At 41.5% G+C, this 15,141-nt stretch overlaps 1 protein-coding gene across 1 annotated transcript; it reads left to right on the top strand.

Annotated features, from left to right (window-relative positions):
- The first annotated feature begins 301 nt into the window (after nucleotides 1-301).
- uba2 (ubiquitin-like modifier activating enzyme 2) lies at nucleotides 302-14,415 on the top strand. Its single transcript, XM_026172939.2, has 17 exons — nucleotides 302-545; nucleotides 3,201-3,284; nucleotides 3,395-3,465; nucleotides 3,571-3,635; nucleotides 3,726-3,826; nucleotides 4,032-4,153; nucleotides 5,777-5,844; nucleotides 6,006-6,127; nucleotides 6,504-6,603; nucleotides 7,080-7,231; nucleotides 8,953-9,046; nucleotides 9,217-9,329; nucleotides 9,755-9,910; nucleotides 10,600-10,696; nucleotides 11,326-11,431; nucleotides 11,536-11,678; nucleotides 13,100-14,415. The coding sequence occupies exons 1-17, from the start codon at nucleotides 405-407 to the stop codon at nucleotides 13,303-13,305; spliced, it is 1,941 nt and encodes a 646-aa protein (XP_026028724.1). The 5' UTR covers nucleotides 302-404; the 3' UTR covers nucleotides 13,306-14,415.
- Nucleotides 14,416-15,141: the final 726 nt, after the last annotated feature.

Genomic DNA, 15,141 nt, shown 5'->3' with positions numbered 1-15,141 from the left:
CTCCAAGGCCTCAAGGGCCGGTGTCCTGCAGGTTTTAGATATCACCCTGGGTCAACACACCTGAATTAATGAGTAGTTCATTACCAGGCCTCTGGAGAACTTCAAGACATGTTGAGGGGGTAATTTAGCCATTTGAATCAACTGTGTTGGATCAAGGACACATCTAAAACCTGCAGGACACCAGCCGTTGAAGCCTGGAATTGCGAATCCCTATTATAAAAGCCTTATCTTTTATATCGTAAATACTAGTGGCATTTGGAAGAGGGCGCTAAAATGACAAACTACTACTTTTTCTCACAAAAGAAAAAGTGTGTGACCCGGAAGTGGGTGGGTCTTGGGTTGTATAGAAGAAGAAGCTAACAGCTAGCCTCCGGGAGCTGCAGGTTCTGTCTTTAGCCATCAACATGGTCCAACTTGTGGGTTCCCTCCGAAAAGAGCTGGCTGATTCCATCTCCACCTGCAAGGTCCTGGTAGTGGGAGCAGGAGGGATCGGCTGCGAGCTGCTGAAGAACCTTGTACTCACCGGCTTCAAAAACATCGAAGTGGTCCGTCCCGTTCACGCTGTTTGTTTGTGTGGCTGTGTCTTTGGTAGCTAGCCGGCTAGCATGCTAACTGGTTCTTTGTGCTGCAATGAGTGTGTCAAGAGGAGACGTGTGGGCTCAGGCTAATTGCTGAGACGTGGCATTCAAAGATGAGCTGTATTACTATCTCGCTGGTGGTTTGTTAACACCGCGTGAACAGCGTCAAATGGACCGGCAAGGATATCTATCTGTGAGGGTGGAAAAAAGTCGAACAAGATCGTAGCGATGTAGCCGGGATATTTGGCGCCATTATCACTGCTAAGTTAGCCAGTCAACTTCTTTGTAAGGACACCGCGGGCTGTGTGCCACCATGGAGGTGCTTAGACATCTCCGTGCTTAGCCATGGACGGTGTATTATAGGGAAAAAACATCCTCACTGTATCTATCAACGCAAAACGCTCAGTTTCTTTATTCATAGAATGTATGTGCGTGCTGGTTGGGGGCTGAGCGTGAGGAGTTCACGGGTGCTCAGAAAGTGCTGTTAAATTGTGTATTAAATTCTCCCTTACGTACTGTGTGGTTTAGAGCCAAGGACCCCCCCCCCCCCCTTTGTGTCTGTACCATTTCATTTTTTTAACTGCAGAATGCATAAATGGCCAATCTGACATTAATAAATAGAGGCTTTAAATTTCACAACACTGGTAGGAGGAAAAAACACCAAGCACACTGTATTGTCATCACACTGTTGTACCTAAGATATAACACAACCACCACATTGATTTAAGAAATGTGTTACTGAAAATGGAAATGGCAAGAGCACTTTGGAACTGTTGAGATTTATTATGTATAACAATTAGAGCTTACTTCTATATCAACTACCAGTTATTATATTATTAAGTTGTTATTAATTAACACTTCGGGCACTTAACCATACGTTCTTTGGGCATCATAATCTATACACTTAAAACTCTTTACCAACCTCAAATCAATGGTCAGTTTAGAATAATAAATTAACATAATGTGCATATCTTTTCACTGTGAAGCCAGAGTGAACAGCAAGAGCATGCAAACTTAACACACAGTCACCTCAGCCAGAAGCCTGCATGCTGTGAGGGGACATTTCTAACTACTGCATTACTGTGCCTATTACAGATCTTATATGTGTCAGGGCACCCTCTGACCTCTGTTTCTTTTGTCACTGTCCATAGAGTAGTGGTTTACACATTTGCCTGACAAGCAATAGATCTGATCAAATGATGTGCATTGACCCACTGTGGCAACCCTTTGTGAATAAGAGAGTACCCAAAAGTAGGTTTTGGTGTTTTGAGGGTCCTACATGACCTCGGCAAGTGCCATTCTCTTCAGGAAGCTGGGTAAATGTAGTGGGAACGCAGACATTTCCTTTTCACAGTGACAAGGTCTGCGTTGAACTTTGTCACCATTGAGGGTCTGTGAGGCTTCTGGTTTTCAAACTAGAGAGTGATGTCTCAAGTTTGCTCCTATTCCTTATTCTGTTCTTGTTAGAAGCAGTTTGCACTGGTTACGCTATTGTATTTCTTTATTTAATTATTATATTTTTGGTAACATTATAATTGATACAACCAAATAAGAACCTGCAGATTGATTTCAGATTTGCTTACCCCTCTCTTGAGTGTAGTGTCCTGTATTTGGGGGACATTTGAGAATGACATTGACATGATAAGCTAGAAAAGTCAGGAGTGTCTAGTTTGTCTCAGTAAACTCTTGATGACATTGTTTGAGCCTGTGCTCGCCTTCTCTCTTATCCTGCTGGTATCAGTCTCCCAGAGTCAAACATGAGACTGCGTGCATTTAATGTCTGCAGCCAAAATAACCAGCGCTGCAGTATTTTATTTATGAAAGTAGAATCCATCCTGTCTGTCCTCGCTCTTTACATAAACAGTTTCATTTTTTTTGTCATCTGGCATCCACCACAGACTTCATTAGTTAAGGCTACTACAGCCTCTCCCTCTTAAAAAGGGTCAACGACAGGTCGTAAAGTCTTCTGGTTATCTTTTACTTTACTGTCATCATCTCAGTGGTACCTGCAAACACCCTGTGTGAGGTTTTTTTGCTGCTTGTGCCTGTAATCCTGTAGCAGTTAACCAGCTACTGTTTAAATAATTTAATTAACCTCTTGGCTAGAATTGAGATAACATTGTGAAACTTTTATTTGTCACCAACTGAATTAGCAGCAGTGCTATACACACAGAACACTCTGTCTCACCCTCTCCCTATCATCCCCTTCTCTCACACCAACCTTGTGCAAAACCTTCTCTGCAGTCTTCCTCTCACCTGCCTGGCAGCTCAATATTCAGCATCCTTTGTCCAATATATCCATATCTATCTATTCCTGCATATGTCCAAACTATCTCAGTCTTGCCTCTCTAACTTTGTATCCAAACGCAGCACATAGAAAACACATTAATGCAAATCTAGAACAATTAAAATGCAGTAAAATAGTTATATGAAAAGAAAGACGTTCAGCAGAGAATTACTTGTTTCTCTTGGTGTTTAAAATGCTCGTGCAGTCCTCTGATTGTCGCACTGACTTACCCCTGTTTGTTGTGACCTAGCAGGCGTTTCTGTTCAAACAAATAGAAAAGTGTTTGATTGTTGGATTGGACTCGACTGACTTTACAACCCTGTTGATTTTGGCAGATTGACTTGGACACAATTGATGTCAGCAACCTGAACCGTCAGTTCCTCTTTCAGAAGAAGCATGTAGGCAAGTCTAAAGCACAGGTATGTAACTCACCTCTGGTCCTGCAGGCTGCAGAGTTCTGTCTGAGCTGCTATTTTAAACGTCCTCTGTGCACTTTATACATCCGTCCCTTACTCTTGTTGTCTTGTAGGTGGCCAAAGAGAGCGCCTTGCAGTTCTGCCCCAGTGCCAACATCACTGCATACCACGACAGCATCATGAAGCACGTTTCTTTCTCTTTTTTTTTCACAGTTTGGTCAGTCTGAGGTTAGCTCCTTCAAGAATGTACTGATGTGGGACTGACCGTGGTTTGTTTTTTCCTTAACAGCCCTGAATACAACGTGGAGTTCTTCAGAAAATTCATGCTTGTGATGAACGCCCTGGATAACAGAGGTACCCTCGTCTTACAGCATTACCGAAATATCTTCTTTTACTGCTAACGCTTTCAAATGAGGTAAATAAAACCACGTGTTGCCTCCCCAGCTGCCCGTAACCATGTCAACAGGATGTGTTTGGCAGCTGATATCCCTTTGATAGAGAGTGGCACTGCTGGATACCTGGGACAGGTCACGGTCATCAAGAAGGTAGCACTGATATTTTTTCACACAGAGAACCAACAATTTGGCTGCATGTCTTTAAGCTCTTTTTACATTGTGTGTAAGGTAGCCAAGAACCCAAAGGGAAATGGGGGTCAGACTAAAATTCATCAAGGGCCTTGATTTTGATCTGTGCTGCAGATTTTTGAGCAAGGGCGGTGAACATGTCTCTTCTCTGCTGCTTCTTACCCAGGGAATGACAGAGTGCTACGAGTGCCAGCCGAAACCAGCACAGAAGACCTTCCCAGGATGCACCATAAGAAACACACCATCTGAGCCCATTCACTGCATCGTCTGGGCCAAATATCTCTTCAAGTAAGCCGTGTTCTTTTTACGCATGCATTCTTGGGCTTCAAGTTACATTTGATTGCAGTCTGCGTATTAGTTTAGCAAATATTAGTGGCTTTTGCCAGGCTTGATCTTGCAGGAAGAGGACAGGTTAGGTGAAAAACACATCATGAAATGTGATCCCACTGTGCCTCACTACCTCTAAATCCGGTTGTTCAGTGATGACGCGACGAATCCTACTTCCGGGTCTAAAGTAGTCTGCGTTTAATATGGCTTTTGTGTTGTTAACATGTTTAATGTTATGTATTTTCTTCTATTTTATCTCAAAAAGCTCCTAAAACAGTCAGTGATCCCTGTTGACCTCCCTCGGCTTTTATTACCGCTAATCATTTATTTAAGCTCAGTTTTTAAAACCTTAGGATGTAACTACAGCCCAGCCCATGCAGCAGCATGAATGACTAACCTCGTATTGTGGATGGATTATCTCAGTTGTTCTCCTGGCTGAAGTTTGGTCCTTTTACAGCATCCTGCCATGCAATTACATTTGTTCCTGACCACCGAGAACATTCACGTTAACTTTTATCGAGTGGAAAAAAAGTTAGCTTGTTTATATTATGCTAACATAGCTGTGTCGCTAGCGGTCACGTAGCACATCATTATATACCAGCTAGCCAAACTTCAGTAACCCTACAAACGTCACTGCTGTTTAGTTTTCTGTCTTCATTTATGCTGGAAGTGATAACAGAGCTGTACGTTTTAATTTGTTTCCAAAACCCCGCAGTCAGGACATACTATATTGTATTTAGATAGAAGCTAGCGAGCTAACTCCCTGCTAACTTCTAACTCCGTTAAATGTCATAAATTCCGTTTTCATGGATGCCTGGATGTTAAAGATGAAAGACTTTAGACAGTTTTTCAACTCTCAGTAAAACCACAGTGATCGTTTGATATATGGAGCTGCAGCGGAGTTTAGACCCAGACACGGCTAGTGACGTCAGACTGAACAATCGGATATTTTCTGCATGATCTGATCACTTTCTGCGTGCAGTTTTTGACACACGCGGTTTTATCTTCTTTTTTCCAGTTAAGACTGGACGTAGAGTAGAGTGTGATCTTGATTAAACTGTTCCTGCACGTGTATGAAAATTACTACATTCAGTTTCATTTATATAGCACCAAATCACAACAACAGTTGCCCATAAGGTGCTTTATACTGTAAGATAAAGAGCCTACAATAATACAGAGAAAACCCAATAATCAGACGACCCACTATAAGCAAGCAGCTGGCAACAGTGTGAAGGAAAAACTAAATTTTAACAGGAAGTATCCTCCAGTGGAATCAGGCTCAAGGAGGGGCAGCCTTCTGCTGTGACCATCTGGGAGTAAGGGGATGGAGACAGAAAGCTGGAGGCTCTGCCTCCCACACAAATATCTGAGGGACCAAAAGTAAATCAGCAGTCTGAGAACAAAGTGCACTGTTGGAGTGACTCAGTGCTATGAGGTCTTACGATTAGATGGGACCTCGTCAGTTGTTAATCACTAATCTAGATATGACCATTTCTAAACCATCAGATGATCTTTCAGAATCATCAGCGGATAATAGGCTGTGTGATGATGTCATCTTCTGTTGTTTGTATGTTGCCACTACAGTCAACTGTTTGGAGAAGAAGATGCAGATCAAGAGGTGTCGCCGGACACAGCGGACCCAGAGGCTGCATGTAAGTGAGAGAGAGAGTGGCATTAATGTGGATTCACAATTTTGAATTCCCTGTTTTGGTTTTTGCGGGGATCCTTTTTGATTGTTTGGTCACACAGCAGGATGAATATTAACGTAGGTTAAAATTAATTGCTGTGTAAAAGCTGTGAATTCGGTTAAAAGGGAATCCCGAAGAGACGGCGGCTCGTGCCACCGCTTCAGATAAGGATGGGGACATCAAGCGTGTTTCCACCAAGGAATGGGCTCGATCCACCGGATATGATTCTGTCAAACTCTTCAATAAGGTAATAAATAAGCAAGCGAGTATAAATGGGATGGGCACGAGATGTTGAGTAGACTGGTGGTTGCCCTTGCTATTTGACGTATTTGAACGTTAGATTAATGAGGAAAGGAATTAATGGTTTCATATTACACCCGAAGTACACAGTTTGCTTGGCAAATATTTGTTTGTTTTCTTTTAGACTAGTTAAATTTCAAGTTTTTTTCCCCTCTCCTTTAAAAACTAGCAGATTATTCGTCAAGAACACAACCGTTGAAGAAGCGATCATTCTGTCCTTATGTGGGCTGCAGAAAATGTTGAGAATCCTAGAGTTTAGTCATTTAGCATAGCATCACCACGGACGTAGAGTAGTTGTTTATGATTGCTCCTTTTTTTTCCAGCTGTTCAAAGATGACATCATGTACCTTCTGACCATGGACAAGTTATGGAAGAAGAGGAAAGCTCCTACACCTTTAGACTGGCACCAGCTAGAGAACAGTGGTATGTCCTTTATGCACGCGGAGCTTAAGCCCATCCAGGCTTTCAGCATCACCTGGCGTTACCTGTGCTCGCGCATGTGTGTTTAGGGGCCATATTTCAACTTGTTTGAGTCAGGAAGACCGAGAAAAGAACTCGAAATATTTTAAATTGTGAGTTTATTACTTGTGTATAAGTTTTACTTCTGAACATGTCCAGCTTCTTTTTGTTGGGAAGATACTGAGCTGCACATTAGCTGTAAGTTTAAACGAAGCAAATATTTTTTGTGTCCTCACAAACATAACAAAAGCACATGACACATGTAATAAAGAACAGCTGTTTGCACAGCGTGCAGCCTGTGGAGGAATTTACTTATGTTTACAGTTCGCTTACACAAGGAACATAACTGCGAGATGTCAGATTTATATTAATTATAAAAAGGGTCACTGCTTTAAAGGCTTCATTAACCACAATATTGTGTGCCTTTCTCTTGGCTTTAGAGTGTCCTAAGGAGGGGACTCCAGCTTCAGGTCTGAAGGACCAGCAGGTTCTGGATGTTTGGGGTTACTGCCAGCTGTTCCAGCACAGCGTGGAGACGCTCCGCTCACAGCTGCAGGAAAAGGGCGAGGGTGCTGAGCTGGTCTGGGATAAGGTAAAGACAAGACGTTCTTGTGAATTAGTTTTTCACTTGATTTTTCCATATAAAAATGGTGGATGCTTGTATGAAACATGCCCACAGCTTTGAAAATGAGGTCAGACTGCTCTGGATACTCAGTCTTTGTTTTTTCTACTCTGTATCATGTCAATGAGAGTGGCTATCCGTAATCCCAGGAAAATAGTTCTGGCAGTACACACAAAAGCCCAACAAACCTACTGTTCAAATCTATTTTTGTGTAGTGTGAGCCAGTCAGAAGTAAGTTGGCTTGAAGGAAGAGGAGCTAAAATTGTTTTAGTCAATGAAGTAGATGATTATTCATGCAAAGCTACTCTACAGTCCAAAAATATGGTGTTGGAAATGAGCTTAACGGGACCTATGAGCATAATTGAGTGTAATATTTTTTAAAATGCTCAAACATACAATGTAGCCAGTGCTTTAAATAAATGACACAGTATGACTGTATTGCAGAAACAATAAAGATGTATTAAGACAATGAATGAAAATTGGTGGACATAAAACAGCCCATTCACTCAGTGGAGTATGCGTTGTGAGTGTAGTGCTGCACTCTGCTGGCTGCCAGAATAAGTACACATTATAATAGTCAACCCTGGTCGCTGAGCTTCACTTGTTGGGCAGGTTTCATTTGGTATGTTAGTATAGTAATTGTACTTTGTACATTCATCTGAATGGCTTTGCAAACTGACAGCCAGCAGATACAATGTTACTCCAGTAGAAAGTTGCTCCAGATGTAATGAAATGCTGCACACAGATGATGAATACCTGCCTCTAATGCTGGGTCATATCATACCGTTCACGGTAATACCGGTATAATGTTGTTTGTTTTCATACGCACATGCCAGAAAAAGCACAGCGGCGAAGGAGAATGAGAAGGGTGAAAGTGGATCGTTGAATGAAACGGATGAACCAGAATTGTTTTGTAAAAATGCTGCAACTTCAGTGTGGAACTGGTTTAGCTTTCGTCCGTCAGATACACAACAAAGCACTATTTTTGGTAGCACATGCTAGCGGACCGTCGTTATTACCGTGGTTTATGGAAAATACGGCACACTTAAAATCAATCCTTTGATTTTTCTGAAAATCGACAGTGCCCCTTATAATCCCGTGTGCCTTATGTATGAATTCTGGTTGTGTTTACTGACCTCGAAATGAGTTTATGTGGTACACGGCGCTCGAAAATCTGTCAAATGTTTTAGTACGACTTTGCTGAGCTACGAACCCGCACCGCTTGATGGATTGTCGGAGCACTACGACTATCGTAGGTAGGAGCCTCGCGGAGTGATACGTAATGAGCTTCAACATAATATTACCGTATTGTGTATATATAACCTTTTTTGTTATTTGTTATCTGCTTTGTAGCAGTTTTGTGATATTATACATGGTTATGCTGAGGATATGTTGGCCAATTTCCACTGGAAATGCCTTTTTGGTTAAACTGTCTGCAAGAAATTTGGATTTGCACTGTTAAATTTTTATATAACTTTAATGCACATAAAAAACAGCTGCTTGTTTAAGTGAAAATACATTGATTTTTTTTTTTTTTGCACTAATAACGTTGTGGAGTTGTAAAGTATTTTGTGTAGTGTCAATTATATCGTCAGTTATATCGTTATCGCAAATTTTCAAATGTATATCGTGATAAATATTTTTGGTCCTATCACCCTGCTCTACCTGTCTCCCTCTCCTCTTCCTGTCAGGATGACCCTCCAGCCATGGACTTTGTTACTGCAGCAGCCAACCTGCGTATGCACATCTTCAGTATGAACATGAAAAGTCGCTTTGATGTCAAGTGTAAGTCACGCACAAAGGCTACAAAACAGTCATGTCAGAGTTTTTATTCACAAATCAGTACCAAAAATCTAAATGCGTTTTGCACCTGTGCATGTGCAATGACAATAAAGTTGAATTCTATTCAATTCTATTCTATTCTATTCTAAATGTGTTTGTTAATTTCTCTTCAGCAATGGCAGGTAACATCATCCCAGCTATTGCCACAACCAATGCTGTCATCGCTGGACTCATCGTGCTGGAGGGGCTCAAGATTTTATCTGGGGAACTGGAATCCTGTCGCACGGTCAGTTTGCTGTTATCTGTTTTAGCAGTGGATCATATATGACTCTTGACACTTGTGTACCTACTGCCTTTGGCTTCAGATGCCAAATTTAATGCACACTGTTAGATGAAAATGCCTTAGCATTTTGTCCAACCCACAGGTGGTAATAGACCAGTATGTTCACCCTCCTAAAAGGTGTGATTTGCTAAAGCAACCTAGAATGGGGGAGTATATTTAAGTGTAATGTTGAAAAATATTGTCAAATATTTGTTCTGACTTTATGCCTGCATATTTTTGTTATTGTCCTGTGCAACTTTCATACACAAGCGACAAAGAGCAGCCTAGTTTTTTATGTTAAGAGCCACTACACCAGAGTTTGTCATAACTAGAATACGGCTCCTATAATAAGCCTCTTTTTATGTCCATCTTATTTTTTCTTGCATCAGATCTTCCTGAACAAGTGCCCCAATCTCAGGAAGAAGCTGCTGGTCCCCTGCGTGCTAGACCCGCCCAGCGCTAACTGCTACGTCTGCGCCAGCAAACCTGAAGTCACGGTCAAACTCAACGTGCACAAAACCATGGTGCTCACTCTGCAAGACAAGGTAATGTTACAACACGTCCAATATCGAAGACGATGTCATTAATTGGTAAAATTCCTGAGCATCGCTTATCCTGTCAGACACCTTTCCTTTGCCTTGTTCAGACTGCACCAGTTTCCAGTATCGACTGTGTCAGTTTATGCTTTTGTAGAATCGTAAAATCTTGCCGTGACAGATTACACCTTGTCCCACTGATGAATCTTTCCCGGTGCTTAAAGTTTTTGGTCCCAGAAATCTGGTTAGAGTCAGTTCAATTACATCTAGCAGGTTAAGTGCATTTGTAGGTAATGGGGAAAAGCCTCTAACTAAAGAGCTCCAGTACCTTAATTCACTGCCTCCATTGTAATTCACTGGCCCATAGAAATATGACATATGGAATGTGACATGTCTTTGTGATATCTTAAAACGATCAACTGTTGAGCAAGACTCACATTTTTCTTCCTGAACTGAAGCTCATAAATGTGCTAGTGAGAGTGTATTACTGCTCAGTAAACACTGCTTTTAATAATCAGTTAATCAAGTGCATATGATTATCAGCGCCTGGCTGCTACTATACTGTAATTCCTATGAAAGCAGTAAGGATGTATTTAGTTTTACATGGGATTGTAAAGCGTCACAAAAATGTCATTTTTTTCATGACAGGATGTTGTTTTACTTACTTTTTACTTTGTGTTCCTTGTCTTTCTGTGCAGATTGTGAAGGAGAGGTTTGGTATGGTGGCTCCAGACGTTCAGATAGAAGATGGAAAGGGAACCATCCTCATTTCCTCAGAGGAAGGAGAGACGGAGGGTAAGGAAGAAGGGGGCGGGGGGGATGTAAGACTTTAAGCTTTGACCGGGGGCTTTTAGAGGATAGGGGAAAAGGCAAGGCAGAGAAGAAAAGATGAAAATGATGGTTGTAATCACATCTCAAAGGAGATCTAGAGAGAGATGGTAAAAAGGAAAGACTGGATGGACAGACCAAAAGAAGAGGGACAGGCAAGAGTAAGATCATTTACCCACAAGACAGGAGTGCAAAATAAAACGTACCAGACAATGATGCTAAAGATAATATCTGCCTATAGAGATATAGATGGGAGTTGTTTTTCATTTAGTGCAAGTGGAAAGTGTCCATATGGACAGAAGAGGGTGCTCTAATAGCATTTGTCAGGATGTCTGTAGGTAAAAGTCATTCCAGGGCAAAAACAGAAACGCCTCAGTTAGTCGGCTGGATCTCCGTTTTAATTTGTAACAGCTTTAATGATAAAACTGATACAGTGTTTGAAAGGAGTATAATAACTTTTTTATAGTAGGAATTAATTTAACTACTAACAGTTAGTTAGTAGTTGGTAGTTAAATTATGAAATTGTGTTATTTACGGTCTTTATAGGTTCAAGAATGCATTCTCCTTACATTTATACTTATTCTTTCTCTTCACAGGCAACAACAACAAATTTCTTTCTGATTTTGGGATCCGTAACGGCAGCCGGCTCCAAGCTGACGACTTCCTCCAAGACTACACACTCCTCATTAATGTCCTGCACGTGTATGTACCTGTGTGCATGAACGCATGAATGAAATTCACAGTTTACAGTCAGCCTCTCTAAGGGACCAAAGCTGAAAAGTGTGTGCATCTCTCCTTATTGGCAGTGAGGACCTAGAGCGGGATGTGGAATTCGAGGTAGTAGGTGAGGCCCCAGATAAGGCTCCACCCCCTCAGACTAACCAAGAGGAGGTTAATAGCATCACCAACGGCAACAAGGACTCCGCCCAGCCGTCAACATCCTCTAAAGGTCAGCATCGTAGTGGTCACGATGCTAATGCCATGACTGGAGGCGTTAACATACAGTCTTGTAAAAATGATAATAAAGTGACGCCCTCTGGAACTGCTGTGGACGTTTTCAGTACGTTTATCCTCCTACAGAAAAGCCTACAGATACAGATTTCAGAAATATGTTAGTCCAAATCAAGACAAATATTAATAGTGTGACATTTGGAGAAGCCAAAAGTTCTTTGAAGGAAAATCGGAATCTGACGGTGGGAAATTTGACCAGTTTATTCAAAATTGCCTCAGTTTGGGGATCCTTCGGGGTTTTCCATTGCGCTGTCATTATCTGTATGCTTTTCAACATTTTGATGAGATTCTCAGCTTCAACTTATTCATTGCATAAGCTTTGGTTTCCTCTTTTTGAGTTGGTCCTTGGTGGTCCACTGACTTCTGGGTGTTTGTCTCGCAGCAAGGCTGCTAAGCAACCCCAAACAGTAACATTTCCACCACCATGACTCACAGTTGGCATGAGGGTGTTTTCCTGAAAACACACATTCAGCATGCCCATCACTGTGATGGCCAAACAACTCTTGAGTTTCTTCGTCTAGAGCACATCTTTGCCTACATGTACACTATTTTTGTGCTCTAAAAGCTCACCTCACATTCATGTTACATTTCTGCTGTCCTTTTGTAATTATATATACACTTTGACACAAGCAGTTAGAAGAGACTTAGTTCTGTGTCAGAAGTTGAGCTCTCAAGCCGATAGGTGTGCTCAACAGATCAGTCCTGAATAAGCTGGCAGTTGTGGAGGTTTGGCAAAAAGACCAACCAAGGGTCAGTGTCACTACTGTACTGTAAATCTGTGATGGATTAGTTTTACTTTAAAATAATCACGCACACAAACACACATTCTAAAAATGACTATATAAGCTTATTTTAACAAGAAAGAAAGAAATGATAGTATAAATAAAAATGAGCACTTAAGTGTCCCTCTTATCAGCTCCATCGAATGGAAAGTTTTTTTTGTTTGTTTGTTTCAATAGTTTTTTGGGGCGTTCCAGGCTTTGTTGAGACAGGCCAGTGGAGAGAGCGCTGGGGCAATCCCAGCCTCTGCATTAGTCTTATTGAAAATGGGTTTTCTCCTTAACACAGCGAGCTAAGCCAGTGCAGCAAAAACTAGGCCCTATTGGAGCACTATCCACTTGCAGCACTGCATAATGTGAGAGCTGTGTCCTGCTCCAGACTTTAGGGTAACCGCTGCAGTAATTAGTGAATATAAGTGGACATATTTTAGCTGAACAACCAAAATAAATGGCTTGGTTTTCTTTTTTACTTTTTTCTACTATTTATCTTGTTTTTGAGCACTACGGTCTAAAAGGGCAATCGTTGTTTGTTCTCTGTTGTGCAAATAAACCTGTATCGTTTCTTCTTCTTCGATCTCAGCTCCGTCAGAGGATGACGACATCATGATAGTCGACTCTGATGAGGAGGATGGGGCGGCTTCCAGCTCAGCAGCAGCAGCAGCGACGGGTGGCACAAAGAGGAAGCACTCAGACGCCGAAACTGGCGAGACCTCCACCAAGCGCCCACGGACAGACCAATCGGCAGGCGACAACAATGACGACGATGACATAATCGCTCTGGACTAACTCCCCTCCCTTTCTCCTGAGGGACTGCAAACTCTTTGACTGCTCGTAATTTTGACTCGAGACAGACAGTAGGTTTAAATAAAACACCTCCTTCATGAAGAACCGTTTACAACCCGGGCTTCTCTTTCAACAGTTTCCCCCCCCAAATGTGTTTGTGCTTTGGTACTCCCTCCACTCTCTGACATGATGCTGTAAATAGATCCTACAATATATCCTACGGGGGGGGGGGAGAAAAAGTTTTGACGAAAAAAAATACATAGACTTCCTGTTATGTCACTTCTACTTCTCTTGTTGGTTAAATAAACAAAAAGTGCATTTTTTTTGTATTTTTTTATAAACGTACTGTATTTCTCATGCTACACAAGTCAGGGTGTTTTTGTGCTTTGATGTCAAGTTTCAAAGGAATAAGATTTAAAAAACCAAAACATTTTCTTGGGTTGTAATATTGATCTCAGTTTTTGTGAAGATGGGGACAGAGGGGTTAGGGGGGCAGGTTGTGCTGAATCAGTCTGGGTGGGTGTGGACAGGGGCTGGCCTGTAGGTGCTGTTGACGTCTGTCAGCAGGTCAGTAAAGCACAGAGGCACTGATGGCAAGTTTGTGCCAAGGGGTGTTTGTTAGCTACCTCTTTTCTAGAACTGACATGTTTAGGCTCCAAGAAGGTAAACATGCCCTCCATCACTTCATCGCAGTGAGGTGTCCAGCTCTTAGAGAACAAGTTACTCGAACAGCCACGGAGACGAGACAACACACCTCCCTGGGGAAATGGCAATGACTGAACTGTACACTTTTTAAAGGCAGTAGTAATTCAATGTTAAACATGTTACAGTTTTATTTTTCTTGGCTCTGTTTGAGTCTAGAAACGGTTAAAAAACAGAGCAGCAGTTTGTCCTGTTTGATGCTGCAGAGGTTAAACTAGGTTGTCTGGCAGCAGTGTCCTGCACTTAAATAACGTGAGAGCCACGGGCACTTCATGACCTGCTGTCTTCTCCCGTCTAACCCTTGTGTTGATGTCCATAATTTCATGTTTTATTGTGATCTGACTTATTGAAAAGCTATGAGAGCCCTTTGGACCAATTTGATGAAGATAATAAACTCAAAAATTGCAGATGCTTCCTGTTTTGTCAGGTCTTTGTGTCCATGTGAATCTGTTGCCTTCTGGTAATGGAAACCCTGATTGGGGAAAGTATATCTGAAATAGACCAGGAGGTTTTCTGTGGTTGAACACTTCATATGTGTAGGGTTTAGAAAGATCATTAAACCAACACAACAGCACAGAAGATGTCGGGAGGGATTTCAGGAAATGAGAGGCCAGTTTTTTGAGACTCTGGCATCGACCAGGAGTGGACTCCCTGAACTGGACAAGTGTATGAAAACAGATGGGAGTTTGTATGACAAGCAGGATTTAGACAACTTTTTAAAGCAGCTGACTCTCTATGTGTCAATAAACACATCCATGAAAGTCTCTGACAAGTTTGATACGAAATTACCAAACTAAACAAATGCTAAAACTGAGGAAATTTCTTCTTTATTAAGGATATTTTGTATTTTTCTTTAGTTTACTGAGTTCATAACATAATTTATTTAGGGTTTTGGGTTTTTTTGGTTTTTTTTTCAAAAGTCCAGGTTTTACTTTGCATTTTTCGCATCTAGTTGTACTTCTTTACATCTAGTTTTTAGTTTTAGGGCAATAAAATTCAGTTCAGTTTGATTTGTATAACACCTTGAGGCAGCTTGTGATTTGGTGCTATATAAATAAAATTGAATTGAACTGAATCTTAGTTAACTATGATAACCATGTTGCCTGAGTTGGTTGTATTAGCGATATAACCTCTCAA

This window comes from Astatotilapia calliptera, chromosome 7, assembly GCF_964374335.1.
Source record: "Astatotilapia calliptera chromosome 7, fAstCal68.1, whole genome shotgun sequence".
Classification (NCBI taxonomy): domain Eukaryota; kingdom Metazoa; phylum Chordata; class Actinopteri; order Cichliformes; family Cichlidae; genus Astatotilapia; species Astatotilapia calliptera.
Note: the sequence above shows the minus strand (reverse complement) of the source record. Positions and strands in the feature narration are given on the sequence as shown.

Excerpts from the sequence above, each read along its gene's own strand:
- uba2 (XM_026172939.2), top strand. The coding sequence starts at position 405 with ATGGTCCAACTTGTGGGTTCCCTCCGAAAAGAGCTGGCTGATTCCATC. Across the intron at positions 6,128-6,503 it reads CTGTCAAACTCTTCAATAAG|CTGTTCAAAGATGACATCAT; the intron begins GTAATAAATAAG and ends TTTTTTTTCCAG. Across the intron at positions 7,232-8,952 it reads CTGAGCTGGTCTGGGATAAG|GATGACCCTCCAGCCATGGA; the intron begins GTAAAGACAAGA and ends TCTTCCTGTCAG.